The 20000-nt window shown below is 40.9% G+C and overlaps 3 protein-coding genes across 7 annotated transcripts in view; 1 reads left to right on the forward strand and 2 right to left on the reverse strand.

The window, feature by feature from the left end:
* The window catches only part of desmb (desmin b), a 29731-nt gene that overhangs the window by 3376 nt on the left and 6355 nt on the right, over positions 1 to 20000 (forward strand). For 2 of the 4 annotated variants that reach the window (XM_042080746.1, XM_042080747.1), the window contains 5 exons: positions 2614 to 2674; positions 2965 to 3060; positions 4799 to 4960; positions 5620 to 5703; positions 5869 to 5910. In XM_042080746.1, coding sequence (XP_041936680.1) covers positions 2614 to 2674; positions 2965 to 3060; positions 4799 to 4960; positions 5620 to 5703; positions 5869 to 5910 — 445 coding nt within the window. Of the gene's footprint in view, positions 1 to 2613; positions 2675 to 2964; positions 3061 to 4798; positions 4961 to 5619; positions 5746 to 5865; positions 5911 to 20000 lie in introns of all 4 variants that reach the window. The other 2 variants (XM_042080745.1, XM_042080748.1) reach the window with 2 other exon arrangements.
* On the reverse strand, positions 6864 to 9010 carry LOC121698558. Of its 2 annotated transcripts, none has more exons than XM_042080756.1 (5): positions 8686 to 9010; positions 8546 to 8605; positions 8265 to 8330; positions 7682 to 7747; positions 6864 to 7347 (listed from the first exon to the last, which is right to left on the reverse strand). In XM_042080756.1, the coding sequence occupies exons 1-5, from the start codon at positions 8870 to 8872 to the stop codon at positions 7301 to 7303; spliced, it is 426 nt and encodes a 141-aa protein (XP_041936690.1). In that variant the 5' UTR covers positions 8873 to 9010; the 3' UTR covers positions 6864 to 7300. The 2 variants fall into 2 exon arrangements, with proteins under 2 accessions (XP_041936690.1, XP_041936689.1); XM_042080755.1 differs by having other exon boundaries at positions 6864 to 7366.
* The window catches only part of LOC121698552, an 8446-nt gene continuing 1387 nt past the window's right edge, over positions 12942 to 20000 (reverse strand). Inside the window, exons 2-17 of the mRNA XM_042080744.1 lie at positions 19738 to 19851; positions 19395 to 19557; positions 19039 to 19231; positions 18298 to 18406; positions 18148 to 18209; positions 17771 to 17885; positions 17478 to 17539; positions 16754 to 16868; positions 16462 to 16523; positions 15741 to 15843; positions 15591 to 15652; positions 15213 to 15327; positions 14919 to 14980; positions 14279 to 14393; positions 14002 to 14063; positions 12942 to 13249 (exon numbers count right to left, since the gene is read on the reverse strand). Of these exons, the coding sequence (XP_041936678.1) occupies positions 13190 to 13249; positions 14002 to 14063; positions 14279 to 14393; positions 14919 to 14980; positions 15213 to 15327; positions 15591 to 15652; positions 15741 to 15843; positions 16462 to 16523; positions 16754 to 16868; positions 17478 to 17539; positions 17771 to 17885; positions 18148 to 18209; positions 18298 to 18406; positions 19039 to 19231; positions 19395 to 19557; positions 19738 to 19840 (1563 nt within the window). The 5' untranslated portion in view covers positions 19841 to 19851 and the 3' untranslated portion in view covers positions 12942 to 13189. The remainder of the gene's footprint in view (positions 13250 to 14001; positions 14064 to 14278; positions 14394 to 14918; positions 14981 to 15212; positions 15328 to 15590; positions 15653 to 15740; positions 15844 to 16461; positions 16524 to 16753; positions 16869 to 17477; positions 17540 to 17770; positions 17886 to 18147; positions 18210 to 18297; positions 18407 to 19038; positions 19232 to 19394; positions 19558 to 19737; positions 19852 to 20000) is intronic.

Consider the following 20000-nt stretch of genomic DNA (forward strand, 5'->3'; position numbering starts at 1 on the left):
GGAGGCATTGAGTCAGAAAGAAGAGGCCAAGACTGCAGGCTTTGATGGATAGTGAGGGGGGGGGGGCAGACACAAGAGAGGAGGAGGAGGAGAGGAAGAGGAGAGGAAGGATGGGTGATGTCAAAGCAGTTGGAAGAAAAAATCTTGAAAAGATGAGGCTGAATAATGAAAGGAGGATGGAGGATTTTTCCCTCTGTTATGCCACTTTGGAGTTTCTCCCATTAGATCCTCCAGGCTTGAATGCTACATCTCTAATGCTACATCTCTAATGCTACATCTCTAATGCTACATCTCTAATGCTACATCTCGAATGCTACATCTCTAATGCTACATCTCTAATGCTACTTCTCTAATGCTACATCTCGAATGCTACATCTCGAATGCTACATCTCGAATGCTACATCTCTAATGCTACATCTCTAATGCTACATCTCTAATGCTACTTCTCTAATGCTAGTCCTCGAATGCTACATCTCTAATGCTACATCTCTAATGCTACTTCTCTAATGCTACATCTCTAATGCTACATCTCTAATGCTACTTCTCTAATGCTACTTCTCTAATGCTACATCTCTAATGCTACTTCTCTAATGCTACTTCTCTAATGCTAGTCCTCGAATGCTACATCTCTAATGCTACATCTCTAATGCTACATCTCTAATGCTACATCTCTAATGCTACTTCTCTAATGCTACATCTCTAATGTTATTTCTCTAATGCTACATCTCTAATGCTACATCTCGAATGCTACATCTCTAATGCTACATCAAAGATTGTTAAAGCGGAGCAAGATATTTCATCAGGAGCCACTTCCGGGAACCCGGATCGCACAAGGGGGGGTCATAATCCCCCTTTATGCAGAGCAGAGGCAGCGACTGCTCCATTGAAGTCTATGGCCATAGCTCAGAATTTTACCACATATGCTAAGGTCTTGGTTCTATAGAGTTAGGAATGTGAATTTCGGGCACGTTTTCATGATCCTCAAACCCTTCTGAACATTTCAGGTACATTTTTAGCATTTTTGAGCATTCCAGTCTGGAGAAAATCGACTTTATATCAGGTGTGCGCCGGTTATTTATGCCGCTGCTGTTGGCCGGTTGCAACGTACACTCATCAATACGTCATCGACACGCCTCTTTATGCAGACAGGATTTGATCCCCATTTCGCGCCCATAGACATGAACTACGATGAAGTATCTTGCTCCGCCTTAACGATCTTTGGCTACATCTCTAATGCTACATCTCTAATGCTACTTCTCGAATGCTGGTCCTCGAATGCTACTTCTCGAATGCTACTTCTCGAATGCTAGTCCTCTAATGCTACTTCTCGAATGCTAGTTCTCTAATGCTACTTCTCTAATGCTAGTCCTCTAATGCTACATCTCGAATGCTACTTCTCTAATGCTACTTCTCTAATGCTACATCTCGAATGCTACATCTCTAATGCTACTTCTCGAATGCTACATCTCTAATGCTGCTTCTCGAATGCTAGTCCTCTAACACCGGTCCTCTTCAGGAGCCAGCCAAAGAGAGCAGAAGAGAGTAGATTCTTCCCACACTAGCAGAGAGAGGACCGGACCCTCAGCTCTGGATGCACTGTTTAAAGTGCTCAGCACACACTCTGCTAACGTTAACACACACTGCTAACGTTACGTTAACACACACCGCTAACATTAATACACTCCACTAACACACACCACTAACACACACCGCTAATGCTAACACACACCACTAACACTAACACACACCGCTAATGTTAACACACACCACTAACACTAACACATAGGGAGTTTAGATGATGAGGGCAAAGTGTGTGAGAGAGTAGAGGCTGTGACTAATGAATCAACTGTAAACGGCATGGACACGCACTCTATATATGGACACACACACACACACGAGAGACACACACACACGAGACACACACACATACACACACACACCAAGGATGTATCCTGTGTGCATGTGAGGCTAAAGACAAAAACAAAGTTAATGTTATTCAGTAGGCTACATGTGTGCACGCACACGCACACACACACACAGTGACATTTGCATAGCCACATGCATGCCCGTGCGGGCTTACACATACCCATCCACACATATACATGGTGATGTTCCTGATCTGTAGATGAGTGTGTGTGTGTGTGTGTGTGTCTGTGTGTATGTGTGTGTGTGTGTGTGTGTGTCTGTGTGTGTGTGTGTCTGTGTAAGGAGCAGTCCTCTGGAGAATCTGAGTGTGTTTACAGAAGCCACAGTCTTCTTCCTATTCGGGACACAGAGTCAGGGGCCTGGTCTCACTCACCAACGTGACAGTGTGTGTGTGTGTGTGTGTGTGAGATAGAGAAAGAGAGAGTGACAGAGAAAGAGAGTGAGACAGAGAGAGAGAGAGAAAGTGAACAAGTGAGTCTGTGTGTGTGTGTGTGTGTGTGTGTGACAGAACACAGTGCTGAGAGAACAGTGTGTGAAGGGGTATGTTCTGACGTTTGGCTCTATAAAAGGAGAATGGTGATGATTGTGATGCATATCTGTCTCCTCTCGTTTGATCTCTCATTCTCTCTCACTCCCTCCTTCTCTCTCACTCCCTCCTTCTCTCTCTTTCCCTCCTTCTCTCTCCAGACTACAGGAGGAGATTTTACAAAGAGAGGAGGCGGAGAGTAACCTTACGGCTTTCAGAGCAGTGAGTCTCTCTCTACACACACACACACCACACACACACACACACACACACCACACACACACACACACACACCACACACACACACACACACACACCACACACACACACACACACACACACACACACACACTTCCTCACTGTGATTTTCAGATAATCTCCTTGTTCCACATTCAATTCTATTCTAATTTTATTCAGTCAGTTTTTTTTTTACCATTCAGTATTCATTTAGCCCTTCCTGAAATCCGATTTCAATTCCTCTCTCCCTTTCTATGTGTCTCTGTGTTCCTCAGGACGTGGACGCTGCCACCTTGGCCCGCCTGGACCTGGAGAGACGAATCGAAACCCTTCAGGAGGAGATCTCCTTCCTAAAGAAGATCCACGAAGAGGCACGTTGTGCTCTTCTCTTTTTCTCACTTCTCTCTCTCTCTCTCTCCCTCTCTCTCTATCTCTCCCTCTATCTCTCCCTCTCTCTCTATCTCTCCCTCTCCCTCTCTCAATTTCAATTTTCAATTTCAATTTCAATGGAGCTTTATTGGCATTACTCAATGAAGCAGTGTTGCCAAAGCAAACATAGAACAAAACAACACAGATACAATATCTGTTTAAAAAAAATACAAATAAAAAATTAATAATAATAATAACAAAATGATAATAATTAAAAAGAGAGAATAATAAATGAAATGTATAATGATACAGTATTACTATACATACTATACTGTATATTTATCAATGTGCTATCATGGGTATTGATTATTGATATAAAGCAAAGCATGTCCCAATATGGGTCACTCACTTCCTCGATTTATGACATGTTAACAGGTAATGCGCAGCGAGTTTTACACAACGTGTATGCTCTCCCAACAAGTATGGGAGCTTGTCTACATTTTCTAATAGTTGAAATTGAGGTATAATTTGGCTGAATTGAAGGAAATATCGGTTCCTGACACACACACACACACTCTCTCTATCTCTACCTTTCTCTCTATATCTCTCTCTCTCTATCTCTCTCTCTATCTCTCTCTCTCTATCTCTCCCTTTCTCTCTATCTCTCTCTCTCTCTATCTCTCCCTTTCTCTCTATCTCTCCCTTTCTCTCTATCTCTCTCTATCTCTCTCTCTCTATCTCTCTCTCCCTTTCTCTCTATCTCTCTCTCTATCTCTCTCTATCTCTCTATCTCTCCCTTTCTCTCTATCTCTCCCTCTCTCTCTCTCTATCTCTCTCTATTTCTCTCTATCTCTCTCTCTATCTCTCCCTTTCTCTCTATCTCTCTCTCTATCTCTCCCTTTCTCTCTATCTCTCTCTCTCCTTCTCTCTCTTTGCTTTCAGTGTGTGTTTGTGTTTGTGTTTGTGTTTGTGTGTGATGACTTTGTAATATGCTGGTTCAGTCTTGGCTCCAAGCGATGTGTTTTTGTTATTGTGATTTGTTGTTCAGTCTGTCCAACAGTCTGTTGCCACTGTGTTACTTTGTCACACACACACACACACACACACACACACACACACACACACACACACACACAGTGCCCTCCCTGAGGCAGTGTTGAAGGCATGTGTGTAATCTTCTGGAACAGATGCGGTGCTATTATTAATGAGTGAAACTCACACCCTCCCTTCTCCTGCTCATACACACACACACACACACACACACACACCCTCTCCTCTCCTGCTCACACACACACACACACACACACACACACACACAAACACTGCAGTACACATAACAGTACACAGAGAAGCACACTCACACACTGTTCTTCTCACATCAGCTTATTATAAGATGAGTTCCCTGCTCCACTCTGCCTATCACCGCGTGTGTGTGTGTGTGTGTGTGTGTGTGTGTTTAATTAGTTTATAGAATTTGCTGTCTATAGAAGTAGCCGTGAAGGAGGATGCTCACCCATAAACTGCCACTTAATCCTTTCATGTTGTTGGAGGCAGTGAGTTTGAACAGACACAAATACAGCCCCTGCCCCTGTCATAGTGATACACCACACACACATGTGTCTGTGTGTGTGTGTGTGTGTGTGTACATGTGAGTATGCATGTGCATGTCTGTGTATTAATGTCTGTATGTGTGCGTGTGTGCGTGTGTGTGCGCGTGCACGCGTGTGTGTGTGTGTGCAGGAGATCCGTGAGCTTCAATCCCAGATGCAGGAGACTCAGGTGCAGATCCAGATGGACATGTCTAAGCCAGATCTGACCGCCGCTCTGAGGGACATCAGAGCCCAGTACGAGGCCATCGCCGCCAAGAACATCTCCGAGGCTGAAGATTGGTACAAGTCCAAGGTACAGAGGGACACAGAGGCGGAGAGAGGGAGAGAGGGAAGAGAGGGAGGGAGAGAAACAGCACAGAGGAGAGAAAAGGAGGGTGGGAAGATAGGGAGAGAGGGAGAGAAACAGCACAGAGGAGAGAAAAGGAGGGTGGGAAGATAGGGAGAGAGGGAGAGAAACAGCACAGAGGAGAGAAAAGGAGGGAGGGAAGATAGGGAGAGAGGGAGGGAGGGAGAGAAACAGCACAGAGGAGAGAAAAGGAGGGAGGGAAGATAGGGAGAGAGGGAGGGAGGGAGAGAAACAGCACAGAGGAGAGAAAAGGAGGGAGGGAAGATAGGGAGAGAGGGAGGGAGGGAGAGAAACAGAGGAGAGAAAAGGAGGGAGGGAAGATAGGGAGAGAGGGAGGGAGGGAGAGAAACAGCACAGAGGAGAGAAAAGGAGGGAGGGAAGATAGGGAGAGAGGGAGGGAGGGAGAGAAACAGCACAGAGGAGAGAAAAGGAGGGAGGGAAGATAGGGAGAGAGGGAGGGAGGGAGAGAAACAGAGGAGAGAAAAGGAGGGAGGAGATAAATAAATAGAAACATCTGCAACGGCGAGAGAGAGTTGAAAGACAACAAAAGTATCATCAGTTGACCTGCCTCTGACCTGTGACCTTATGACCCTGTTGTTTCCTAGGTGACAGACTTGAACCAGGCGGTGTCGAAGAACAACGAGGCCCTGAAGCAGGCGAAGCTGGAGACCATGGAGTTCAGACATCAGATTCAGTCCTACATGTGTGAGATCGACTCACTCAAGGGCACAGTGAGTCTGCACACACACACACACACACACACACAAACACACACACACACACACACACACACACACACACACACACACACACACACACACACACACACACAGACCATGGAGTTCAGACACCAGATTCAGTCCTACATGTGTGAGATCGACTCGCTCAAGGGCACAGTGAGTCTGCACACACACACACACACACACACACACAAACACACACACACACACACACACACACACACACACACACACACCTATACCCGTTTATCGGACTATAGGGACAATTTTGGATTTTTTGGGCAAATCAGACTTGGCATAGGGCTGCGAGGACACCAGGTTCCAGTGGTGCTAGAGCTACAAAAAACATACCAAAAATCATGAAAAAAATCAGGGAACCTATACACGACTTAAAATTAAAAGATTTTCTTTGCACAACTGAGATATAAAAAATGGCTATTTTTCAGACTTTTTGGTGGTTTGTAAAGACTTCTCTGTAACACTGTCTATAAGGACAGTGTGGTGTACAAGGTCAGTGATGTCATCATACACATACACCAAGTATAACCTGTTTTGAAAGGACACATGGCTTATAAGACCAAAGTGATGTCATCATACACATACACTATGTATAACCTGCTTTGAAAGGACAAGGTCTGTAAGGCCAGATCACCATACACATACACCAAGTATAACCTGTTTTGAAAGGACACAAGGTCTATAAGGCCAGGTCACCATACACATACACCAAGTATAACCTGTTTTGAAAGGACCCATGGCTTATAAGACCAAAGTGACTGAGGCACACCATTATAATAATATGGAATATATTAAGAGGTCATTTTTGTTTTCTTTGTTGACATCTGTTGTGCATTACAATTTGGCACACAAGTTGAAATAAGTGTGAATAACATCAGATTGAGACATCATTTGCAGATGATGTACACAGGCAGCACAATCACTCCATTCTACACTTCTTCCTATAGAAAACATCAGTACCTCCAATCAAATTGTCAAGTTACAAAAGTTTACAGATTACACCACGGCTCTTATCTGATGGGGTCTACCTACCCGTGGGCCAAATGTTACTACTTAACTAGGTTTGTTATTATTAACACACAACACATTCGTTGAATCACTGAACTATATTTGATTTGGTCACCTCAAGAATCTCTTCCTTCCTTAACAAGGACAGCATTTTAAAAAATAATAAAGGAAAATAAAAGTGAATCCTGACATTAAAAGGCCCAGGCTAACCACAAAGCAAAACAAACAAAACAAAAAACTGCCTGTGAGCAAAATAAATGAAGTGACCTAACCCATTTCTGAACACAGGACACCAACTTGTAAAACATGCCTAGAAAGGTAAAGGCTCAAGCTATCCAAAAGAGCATTTAGCGTTTAGCATTTGAATGCCTTTTAAAGGCCAAGCCTCTGTTGCGGACAAAATCTCTAATGTTTTGAATGGATCTGGTCTCCAAGATAGGGTGTTCCTTTTCCTTGCACTCCAGGCACTGCCCGCTGGTGGCAGTGACACCGTTTTCAACAAAAGGCCTTAGATGTTTCATCACCGCTTGTATCTCCTCCTCAGACCATGGTCTCTTCGTACACCGCCTTGATGAAACACAGAAACCTGAACAATTAAAAAAATATTAGAAGATAAAAAAAGAAAAAGAATGTACTTGCAGGTAGGGATGTTGCTGTTCAAAATTGCCAAACAAACTGGAACTTGTGTAGACAAAATGTATGTGGTAATAAATTGAGATCTGCTAAAAATCAAAGTTGGATTGTTTTCATTAACATGACATTTCATTACACTGCTTGTTAAAAACAAAATACACCCAGCTTCTTTATATGCTTTATATGCCTAACCAAACATAATGTAAGTGTTGACTGCACATTAGCAAGTGTGCCTAGTGATGGACATGGCACCGCATTTAAATAATACCTTGAGTAACGGAGTCAGGGAGATGAGGTGAACCAGAAGTTACACAGGCAGAGTTCCCCTGGTCATCTAAAAAAACATTGCACAGTATAAATGTATGGGCTTAAAGAGCCTGTCTGCCAACCAATCAAACACCATGGGCATAGAGGGGATACATGTAAAACTGTAATATATTCTACTACCATGCACATAACAAGCAGACAGCCAATTCTATATTATAATAACTATGCTCATGGCAAAGTTGTTGAACCGGGTGAAGTAAGGAGAGCCTGACTTTGCAACCATACCTTGAGTGATAATTTTACTAGGAAATTATGTACATTTTACACAGGCCAAGTCTTCCCTGTAGTTTTAAAATGATCATGCAAACTACTGAACACATCAAAATACTAACCACAATGCATACATGTATGTGTCACAATGAAAAGAGATGACAAAAAGGTAAGCTTCTAACAAAGTTTCTAACCATCGTACTACTGGACAATTCCTGACAAACACTTTTAATACACTCTAATGAACCCACAGACTCCAGCTCATTACATGATATGTTTGGCACCAAATGTTGGGTCCATCATTGAGATTATACCTTGAGCTGCAGTCTCGGAGAGATGAGGTGATCCAAAAGTCCCAGAAGTCAACATTTCTTCATTGTCTAAGAACAACAAAAGACAAAAAAAAAAACAATGGTATCAAATACACAGCTAGGGTAGGCAATAAAAAGTTCCTACATCTGTGAAATAACAGTAGGAGGTCATCTAAATGTCAATAAAAAAAAGCCTATTTTAAATATTTCACCAATACAATTACAACATCCGCAACACGGAATACAACAATTTCAGTAGCCTTGGGACCCCATTTTAACAGTACCTTGCAATGTGGAAACATTAGGGAGTTGCTGTGATCCTGTATCCATTTTGTCTATGTCATCTATTAAATGACATTGTAAAAAGGTTATTACAGCAACCATACACACCAAGCAGATTTAACAATGTGTAAATGATTCATACCACCAATTTCATCCAGAGATTTTCCTTGAATATCCTTCACACTTCCCTTCTCCATAGCCATAAGCAGCTTTGAGATCTTAGCCAGCTGAATCGTTGATTGGGGCAGTCGATAGTACTCCCTATGCACCCTAATGTCATGGCCGAGAAAGTCGGCCAGCTGGTCCAGTTCATTATCTTTCAAGTTCATGACTTGGCTTATTGTGGCGATCTGTTTGCGAAGGTTAGTTGATCTGAGGTTTTGAGGATCTTCGGCTCCACAAGCATCTGCAAATTGACCAAACTGTCCTCTGTAATGACCATCACTACAAGGAATAGCGAAGAGGTAATTGTTTTCAGTTACTCCACACTCTTTCCTCTTACTAATGAGGAGTGACAGGTTAGCAGTCATATCAGGGGTCAGGATCACAGCAACCTTTCGTCCTTTTTTCCCCCTCAATTCCACTCTGGCGAATTGTTTGCAAAGTCTCTTCTCAACTTCTGTAAGCCCAGTGCTTATGTCATCATTTAGTTGTGACACATCACGATCTTCAAAATTGTTTACAGTCATCCTTGCCACTTCACCTTCCCTTCTCCTATTAAACAAAATGACTTGACAGAGGGTCACCTTTGCTAGTGCTGCATAAGTGCCTGCTGTTGGGTTATCGGCTAGTTTCTCCTTAGCCAATTCCACTTGCTGACCAAGATATAACTGCAGCTTCTGAACGTCTTTGGCCAGTGGAAGCCTGGTGCTCTTATTGTATTTTGCCTCACTCAGGTTTGATAAGGCAGAATGGGAAACTAATTCAGACCACTTTGTTTCATGAAGTGTATGAAACCTCTTGATGGAATCGACCCCCTCTTGGTCCTCTTCCATTAGGGCACGACACATGATGAGGTCACTTATCTTTCTGAGAGAATGCCCAATTTTAAGAGCCAGACTTGGGGCTTTGAATGTGTTGTGTTGGTGATCAAAACCTGAAACTCTCTTAACAGCACCAGTAAGAGTAAAGAAGTTGCCTGGTTTTATTGCCTCTTCCATGTTATGGATTCTAGTTGTGTGGCGCAAAGTCACAAGTAATCTCCCAAGTTCCCTTACTTTCTGTCTTATATACTCATGCTTTGATCTGTCACTCCCATGCTTATTAAAGAGGGACTGGGCAAACTGCATGAGATAATGATCATTCCTTATTGCAGTGGACACGTCATCCTTGTGCATTTTGCCCAGCACTGACCAAAGTTCACTTGAAATTGGCTGGGACATTGTAAATTGAGCAGATGCTATACCAATGACCCTCTCTGTCCACTCAGGTCCCTCTTCAACATTATTCTCGGGTCTTAGAGCACATCTTTTCATATGTCGAGAAAGTTCTTTTCTGGATAACATACCCTTACAGTACAAGCAGTAATCATATGTCTCAGGGCTGCTACTCTGTTTGGAACTCCTTTTCACTTTAAGACAGCCTGACCCTGTGGTTTTAACAGTCGAGTTATGCTTGAAGTTGCCAAGGTTTCGGAATTTCTCAAGAAGAACCCTTCTGTCCTTTGATGATTTGGGGAACTGGAGTGCCTGTGCGATTTCAGCATTTTCATTTACATGCTTCTCGAGATGACGTGCAAATTTTGTTTGAGGTTTCCCACATACAAAACAATAATTGACTTGGCTTTTAAGGAATTTTCCTGATTTGGTTGGGGATTTACTTTGGCCAAGAATATCCACAGTGCTTTCTGGTTCTGGTTCGGGGTCTGGTTCAGCAAAAGTAACTAAATCAGGCATATTGGTATGGGACTTCTTGGATGGTTCAGGCAACTTGACACTCAACTCTGTTCCTGAGCTTTCTGAATCCGATACAGACTCTGAGCTTTCTGGTTCTGGGTGAGCAAAAGTAACTAAATCAGGCATATTGGTATGGGACTTCTTGGATGGTTCAGCCAACTCGGCACTCAACTCTGTTCCTGAGCTTTCTGAATCCGATACAGACTCTGGGATGTACTCATCACCAGATGAGACATCATCCTGTAAAGTATATTAAATTAATTAATTACAGCATATTTTAATAAACAGAAATACACATGGGAAGGATGGTGTCAAAAACAAACTGCTAAAAGCCATCATATTGATATTAAGCATATTATACTTCAATGTTCACTTACATCTGATATATCCCAGTCTTCTGAGGACTTCTGGAGGCAGATTTTGTGCCACACACCACAGCATTCTTCAGACAAAATTAGACAAAAATTTATCAATTGCATACTCATTTTCTTATTAAATGGAATAAGCTTCACACTTATGAAACATACACAATTAAGAAATGCTAACAAAATGAACTGTTCAGTACAAATGCACCGTTTGAGTGATGGCTAAAACTTTAACAAAAAGTACACGTTTCAACCATTAAGGTAGAATTCACTGGAGTGGCAGAGCCTTTACATTACCCATTTGAAGTCAGTTAAAAAAAAGTATGTAGTGATCCCACACATTAAATTCACTCACTAACGTTCATAACGAAAAACAGAATGTTTTGAAAAATGACTGTTCAAATGGTGCATTCTTATGGTATTTCCAGACAGATAATTATCTAATTAAACTTAAAAATATGACATAATATGGCATCCTCCTAACAATCAAGAGATTTGAGATTCTGATTATAAACTGTTACTGTAAAAACAGACACATTAGTAGCCTGACCTGACCAAACACGGATTCTTTTTTTAATGCGTAATGTGCAAGGTGTAGGCCGTTTTCAGAATGAATCCTTGGCTCAAAGATTTCTGGCAGAATGGTCTAATGTGGAACAGAAATGCTGAAATGTTTATCCTTAATACAATTAAGCTAATAAGGCTTCTGAGAATAAAAGGAAAGTAACTGGAAAGGTGTGGAGACACCTACAAGCATTTGGATTGCCAATTGCTTGGTGGATCTATTGAATTAGTTCTGGATTTATTAGGCCTAAAGTTTATGTTCATCATTACCTTTTATACAGTATATTTATCATCTCAATTAGCCAAACTAAATTTGAAGTCCACTTGAAAAGCCCACTCGATCTATTATCAACTCAGATGCTTAAATATAGACCCAGTGACTTATTGGAAGGCACAAAGTTAGAAAAAGTTGAAAGTCGAAGGGTTTAACATCATCTTCAAAGTTGAGCGTATGTACAAAATGACTTCATCAATGTCCTGAGCGCACCATAGAGTTGATGGCATTTTCCTTGTGTTGATACTCACTTACACATAATGAAACGTATGCATAATGAGACGTGCATTATGCTTTTCAGCCAAGCTAATCTTTAATAATGCTGACGAAGCAGCACAAACATTTTCCTATGTTCACGTACAGTAGCGCATCAAACCAAGAAATGTGCTATTTGCATTGGTAACATTGCAAATATGGGCTTGTTGGAATTTGTCTATACAACAATTCAAACAGTGGTGTTTCGTTTATTGTGCGATTGGGTTAACATTGAAAACAACTCATCTATAAGTTGTAATTTTATTTCGGAGTCACACAAATTAATAAAGTCCATGAAAGATGGATTTATCCGCACTGCAGTGAACCGGATGAAAGAAGGAAACATTTGCAAGGATTTAAGGTTGTAGCCTAACTTAGGTCTAAGTCTAATAACAAAGAACAATATAGATAGCCTAATAATATAAATGATAATAGCAAAGGAATTAAGGACTTGTTCAACATCCAAAGGCGAAAGTCTCCAGGCATAAGGAAACCCTGCGTGATAGATTTGTGATGCGGCTTCTCCGACTCCCTGACCCCCCCAATAAAAAAAAAAAAACCCTTCGCTTCATGTTAATGGCCCATTTCAATTCCAAAACAGTAAAATTTGCCAAAAGGCGACTAATTTACAGGTATGCTCTCTGTTATCTGCCATGTGCCTCATCTTGCAAACTCACTTGCCTGGCACGTCATAGTATCTGCTACTCCAGTGTCTTTCACCGCAATGGTGTGACTTGATAAAACATTCAATCAACATGTTTTTATGATTTATAGGTGCGAGTCTGGAACTGACCCATGGCATGAAATGAAACTACTTATACTGAGAAATGCATTAATTAGGAGAAGATGAAAAACACACTTACGTTTGCATCTTACACCGTGCCATCTGATAGATGTGAAAGGTGAATGGCATATCCAGCATTTGTCAATTCTCAACGATTCAAAAACCAGCTTATGGATTGTACACTGTGACAAACATTTTCAAAACATGAAATAAATATAAAACCTTTACACACACAAATTGTATCATGAATTGTTTTACTTTCACACAAATCCATGTACTTTTCTTCAAATCCATCAGGAGAGATGAGAAGGGGTAAAGAAGTTACTTTTATAATATAGAAGCATATATATTCAATTCCTGTGACTTAAGTTTAGCTAACTGTTGGGGTGTCACTCATCACACACACAAAAGAGAAAGATATGCTTCTCTTGTGATGATGGCAAAGACAACAATTCCTCTAAATAATGAAGTAAACCTTCATCTGACATTTAAAAAAAACAGAAACACATCTAGTTTCGGAACCTGTGTCCAAAGCCAAATTTAGATTTACCCTGCTTAACTTCTATCATCTGTAAAAAAAGAAATGGCAACAAGGATCTCTACCAATCAATGGCTTTGCTTAACACTAAAAGTTAAACTCCAGGTCCAGGGTAAATCAACCTACAGCCCTGTTGTTTGAAGACAGCGAGTGCTAGGAAGAATGAAAAAATGTTCTACAATACAGACCACTAGCGAAACAGCCGGAAATTAACTGATGGGGGCAAGGAAACTGATTATTCTCTTCTTCCTAGCCACAGCACTACATAACCTCAAACTGCAAGGAAATAGGTTGATAAACCCTGGACTATCTGGAAAACCCCTGGAAAAATCTGTGCACGTGTTTGCAATACAGACGTCACAACATAGTATGAACAGCTTTGTTCACCCAGCTCAGTCATAAACAAAAGGCAGCAATTTTACAGAGAGCATTTTTAACATTTTTAACATTATTTAATGTTGGCACTGGCACTTAAAAACACTAAATGGGTAAATTGCAATAAATGGGCTTAGTTTTGGAGCCAAACGTTGGAGTTAGAATGAAAACCTCTGTGACAATTGTGGCAACAGCCACATAATTTTCGTTATGCATTATTTGTATTGGTTGTTTAAAAACGGGAAAAAAGTGATCCGATTAATCGATCAATAAAGTACTAGATTAATCAATTACAAAAAGAATCGATAGCAGCAGCCCTAACTAAAACAATGAAAATTGTGTTCCATGAAACATCACAGTACTTCTAACCATTGTTCAATTTCAAAACACAGGTAATTTCAAACTCACCTCACAAGCAGAGTCATTTGGCACAGCTCTGGATGATTGACACCCTGATCTTGATTCGGTCTCTGTACAACAGAACACAGGGAGATTCAGTGCTTGACTTTCCTCAAGTCATAATATACTCAACTCACATCCCTGACAGACGATATTCTACTCAAAATGTCCATCAAGACATAAAAAAAAGTGTGGCAATATCAGGCCATTTTCATGCTGCAAACCCTTAGCAGGCATGACATGCATTGCCAGAAGTTAACAACATTTACTCAAAACTATAACTGACCACTGGCAAGCTCTGCTGAGAACACAGGGGATAACACCTCCTGGTGCTGGACACCAACTTCTTCTGTGAAAGAGGGGATTGGAGAAGTGCCACACTGACCTCTGACACAGTGCACCTAAAAAAATGAACAGCAATATGCAAAGATGAACAGGCATCAACTGGTACAGATGGGAATACTCCATACAGTATGTGCAAAGACAGAATATTTAACAAGATTTAGTAACCATTTTGGATAAGGGAGGCATGTCACTGCATAACAAATTTCTTAACTAGCCACTTTACAAGCATGTGCTGTAGTTTCTGCATATGTGTGTGACACAGGGGAATATTCATGTTATGTGAGGACAGTTTATAACACAGACAAACTCATGGTATGCAAGGACATGGTCCTTTGGACTTCTAATGACATCCTTGATCAAACTCTAAGTCTTCTGTTATTGAACTCCCAGTGTATGGCACACTCAGTAAAAAAACAGTGTTGGGGGGACACCATGGTTAGTAAAACCATCCATACTGAATAGAAAGCATTTCCACTGTAGCTGCAAGATGTTTACTAAAACACTGAACATTGTGTTCCATGGAACATCACAGTACTTCTAACCATTGGTCAATTTCAAAACACAGGTAAATTCAAACTCACCTCACAAGCAGAGTCATTTGGTGTGGCTCTGGATGATTGACACCCTGATCTTGATTCAGTCTCTGTACAAGAGAACACAGGGAGATTCAGTGTTTGACTTTCCTCAAGTCATAAAACCACATATAGGTATACTATACTCAACTCACATCCCTGACAGACAATATTCTACTCAAAATGTCCATCAAGACATAGATAAATGGCCTGATATTGCCACATTTTTCATGCTGCAAACCCTTAGCAGGCATGACATGCATTGCCAGAAGTTAACAACATTTACTCAAAACTATAACTGACCACTGGCAAGCTCTGCTGAGAACACAGGGGATAACACCTCCTGGTGCTGGACACCAACTTCTCCAATCCCCTCTTTCGCAGAAGAAGTGCCACACTGACCTCTGACACAGTGCACCTAAAAAAATGAACAGCAATATGCAAAGATGAACAGGCATCAACTGGTACAGTGTCTATTTCACTCAAACCTTTAAGTTTATGACAATGAAAACAATGTAGACAGGGGAACAAAGTGTGAATTGATGACTATCTGTACCGACAAAGATTTTCAGACTGTACCTGCAGTATAATTGTAATTCATTGATAAATATGTCCCTTACGAAACTATATCATTTCTAAACATTCATACATCCCGAAATAAACAGCTGAATTCAAACTAACCTCATGCGCAAGGTTGTCTGGTGTGGGAGTGGATGACTGACACTCTGCTCTCAATTCGGTGTCTGTTGAAGAGAACACAGGACATGAAGACACAGTGCCTTGCAAGACCCCAGTATTTGGCAGGCATTGCTTCTTCAAGCAGGGACTCACCTCTGAATAAGTCTGTAGAGAAAACATTGGGTTCCAAGTCATGGGCGTGGTCACTAAGCTCTGCAACGGAGTGTTGGCCAGAAGGGAAGCTTCCACTATTTCGCTGTGTATAAAAAGTTGAACAGATGCAGATGAGGACTTGAATATCACATAAGTTTATTGTAAAGTTGTACTAAGACAGAGTTTAAAGACACATGTTCTAAATGTTTAGCAACTGTATAGGATGACAAGAAAAAAATGAAAAATATTTAAATACCAACGCAACATACGCAACAAAACATTCTATGCTAACTATGTGGTAAATAATGACTAGAAAACATTTAATTACAATAATAAAAAAAAAAGTAAACAGTAAAAGACTGTATAGATATGCTATTGTCCAAGTAAAGGAACTTACACCATAAACCACTGCAAATTAATATGTTTCTAATGCTGTCAAAATAATGATAATTCTACGACGGAGTATTAGGGCCACACAAAGAAAAAAAAAAAAATGTTTGCCATGACGAGATTAAACTCGACATTTCGAGAATAAAGTTGAAATGTCATTTCGACTTTAAAGTCGACATGCCGATATTAAACTCGAAATACAGTTTAAATATAGCCTACACTAACACACAATATGTGACAATCATTATAACACTGAAAATTGTGTTCCATGGAACATTAGAGTACTTCTAACCATTGGTCAATTTCAAAACACAGGTAAATTCAAACTCACCTCACAAGCAGTGTCATTTGGCATAGCTCTGGATGATTGACACCCTGATCTTGATTCGGTCTCTGTACAAGAGAACACCGGGAGATTCAGTGCTTGACTTTCCTCAAGTCATAAAACCACAAAGGCATAATATACTCAACTCACATCCCTGACGGACATTTTGAGTAGAATATCGTCTATCAAGACATAGAAAAATGGCCTGATATTGCCATATTTTTCATGCTGCAAACCCTTAGCAGGCATGACATGCATTGCCAGAAGTTAACAACATTTACTCAAAACTATAACTGACCACTGGCAAGCTCTGCTGAGAACACAGGGGATAACACCTCCTGGTGCTGGACACCAACTTCTCCAATCCCCTCTTTCGCAGAAGAAGTGCCACACTGACCTCTGACACAGTGCACCTAAAAAAAATTAACAGCAATATGCAAAGATGAACAGGCATCAACTGGTACAGATAGGAATACTCCATACAGTATGTGCAAAGACAGAATATTTAACAAGATTTAGCAACCATTTTGGATAAGGAAGGCATGTCACTGCATAACAAATTACATCATCAAGCCGCAAGAAACAGCTGACAATGCACCATATACTGTAGGTACATATTGATGCCACAAGTAAGAATGTGTATTAAAGAGACAAAACGCTATTCCTTAACTAGCCACTTTACAAGCATGTGCTGTAGTTTCTACATCTGTGTGTGACACAGGGGAATATTCATGTTATGTGAGGACAGTTTGTAACACAGACAAACTCATGTTATGCAAGGACATGGTCCTTTGGACTTCTAATGACATCCTTGATCAAACTCTAAGTCTTCTGTTATTGAACTCCCAGTGTATGGCACACTCAGGAAAAAAACAGTGTTGGGGGGACACCATGGTTAGTAAAACCATCCATACTGAATAGACATTTCCACTGTAGCTGCAAGATGTTTACTAAAACACTGAACATTGTGTTCCATGGAACACCACAGTACTTCTAACCATTGGTCAATTTCAAAAACTCACCTCACAAGCAGAGTCATTTGGCGCGGCTCTGGATGATTGACACCCTGATCTTGATTCAGTCTCTATACAAGAGAACACAGGGAGATTCAGTGTTTGTCTTTCCTCAAGTCATAAAACCACATATAGGTATACTATACTCAACTTACATCCCTGACAGACAATATTCTACTCAAAATGTCCATCAAGACATGATATATGGCCTGATATTGCCACATTTTTCATGCTGCAAACCCTTAGCAGGCATGACATGCATTGCCAGAAGTTAACAACATTTACTCAAAACTATAACTGACCACTGGCAAGCTCTGCTGAGAACACAGGGGATAACACCTCCTGGTGCTGGACACCAACTTCTCCAATCCCCTCTTTCGCAGAAGAAGTGCCACACTGACCTCTGACACAGTGCACCTAAAAAAATGAACAGCAATATGCAAAGATGAACAGGCATCAACTGGTACAGTGTCTATTTCACTCAAACCTTTAAGTTTATGACACTGAAAACGATGTAGACAGGGGAACAAAGTGTGAATTGATGGCTATCAGTACCGACAAAAGATTCAGACTGTACCTGCAGTATAATTGTAATTCATTGATAAATATGTCCCTTACGAAACTATATAATTTCTAATCATTCATACATCCCGAAATAAACAGCTGAATTCAAACTAACCTCATGCGCAGGGTTGTCTGGTGTGGGAGTGGATGACTGACACTCTGCTCTCAATTCGGTGTCTGTTGAAGAGAACACAGGACATGAAGGCACAGTGCCTTGCAAGACCCCAGTATTTACCAGGCATTGCTTCTTCAAGCAGGGACTCACCTCTGAATAAGTCTGTAGAGAAAACATTGGGTTCCAAGTCATGGGCGTGGTCACTAAGCTCTGCAACGGAGTGTTGGCCAGAAGGGAAACTTCCACCACTGAGTTGTGTCTAAACAAGTTAAACAGAAAAAAATTGGGCAGCAGTGGTTGTAACAGTAGGGGAAATATACAAAACATACAGATAAGCTTGCTGGCATCATCTGGGAGAGAGATAGCCTGGAAAATCCAGACCCTGGTAATCTAGAAAGATTAAGGGTCTGGCCACGAACAATGTAATGGCCCAACTCGAGGGACGGCAACAAGCATGCATTTAAAAATCTCACTGCACGCAATTGGATAACACTACGACCAATGTGTACCGTCCTCCAACGTTACAGTGCTGTCTTCATCAGTTTAGCTGGTTCCCCGGGATATCGGGGTAAAAGTAACGTGCATCATTGCCAGAGTGTCTCGCCGAGACAATTCCATTGTGCTCTCGCGTGAACTCTGGATTTCCACGGTAGGAGAGAGACACGATTGACTGAAAACCAGATTGAAGACCACCAAGATGTGACTTCTGTTTTTTGGTTATGATTGTTGGCACTAACAAACGATAGGTATTGTGTAATCTCTGTGGCCTCATGAAACGGACACAGCTTAACACAAAGAGAGGATTTCATTTTTATCAAGATGTCAAAATATAGGCTATACTTTTTAAACCTTGACACCAATTCATATGGGGATAAAATCAAAATGACCCACCTCTTTACGCCAGGGCCATTCTTTCCCACCATAGTCATAAGTGATTTCAGTTCCAGCCATAATTTCCTTCAGTGCAAAAAGGCAGAGATGTGGCTTCCCATCTGCTTCGATCAACTTCATTCTGCAATTTGGTGCCTTGTGCTCATCGTTTACCAGTCGTCCAAATGACCCATCTTCAAGTGCTCCATCAATACTGCAAATGTACAAACATCATGCACTAAACAGACGTTTATAGTGACACTTTTGAATTGTACATGCACAGTTGATGCAAGTTAAAATGCAACATGAGATCTTTACTTCAGAAATCCTGACTTCTCACTATAGTAATCTAAACATATTAGTCATTCTGAACCTACCACCATGTCTTCCGCTTCCATGTGAAGTCAAACATGAAGATCGAACATGCATTGTGGTACAGTTTACGTCTATGTTCAGCTTCAGCTGCATCAATGAGCTCCCCTCTATACTCCACCACAAAGTCTCCTTGATTGAAAACAGCTAAAGTGAAGATACCACGACCTGCAGACACAACCTTATTAGAGTAACAGGGGTAGCAGACTATATCTATTGGATAAAACTCAGCAATGCAAATAATCACATACAACTGAATTATTCCTATAAATTGCTACAATGCAACGTCAATTCAAGAACCAGTGACATGTAACCTTCAGTCTAGCCTACAGTGTGTCAGTCACTCACCTTTAACTGGATTAATATATTTGATCTCTAACATTGAATTCTTGTCTCTTCCTGCAAGGATGTGATTAGTGGCATCCTGAAGAGGAGTAGTTCTCCGTGGCATGACAGAAGTTACTAAGGAAATTAATAACAAAAATGTAAACAACAAAACAACTTCACTACTCATCTCACTAATACCATGTATATTCAAACAGTATGTTCAAATACTAAATGACAATGCATACAAAGAAATAGAGAAACAGAAAATGTAGGCTATGTTAAAG

Source organism: Alosa sapidissima, chromosome 23 (genome assembly GCF_018492685.1).
Source record: "Alosa sapidissima isolate fAloSap1 chromosome 23, fAloSap1.pri, whole genome shotgun sequence".
Taxonomy (NCBI): Eukaryota; Metazoa; Chordata; class Actinopteri; order Clupeiformes; family Clupeidae; genus Alosa; species Alosa sapidissima.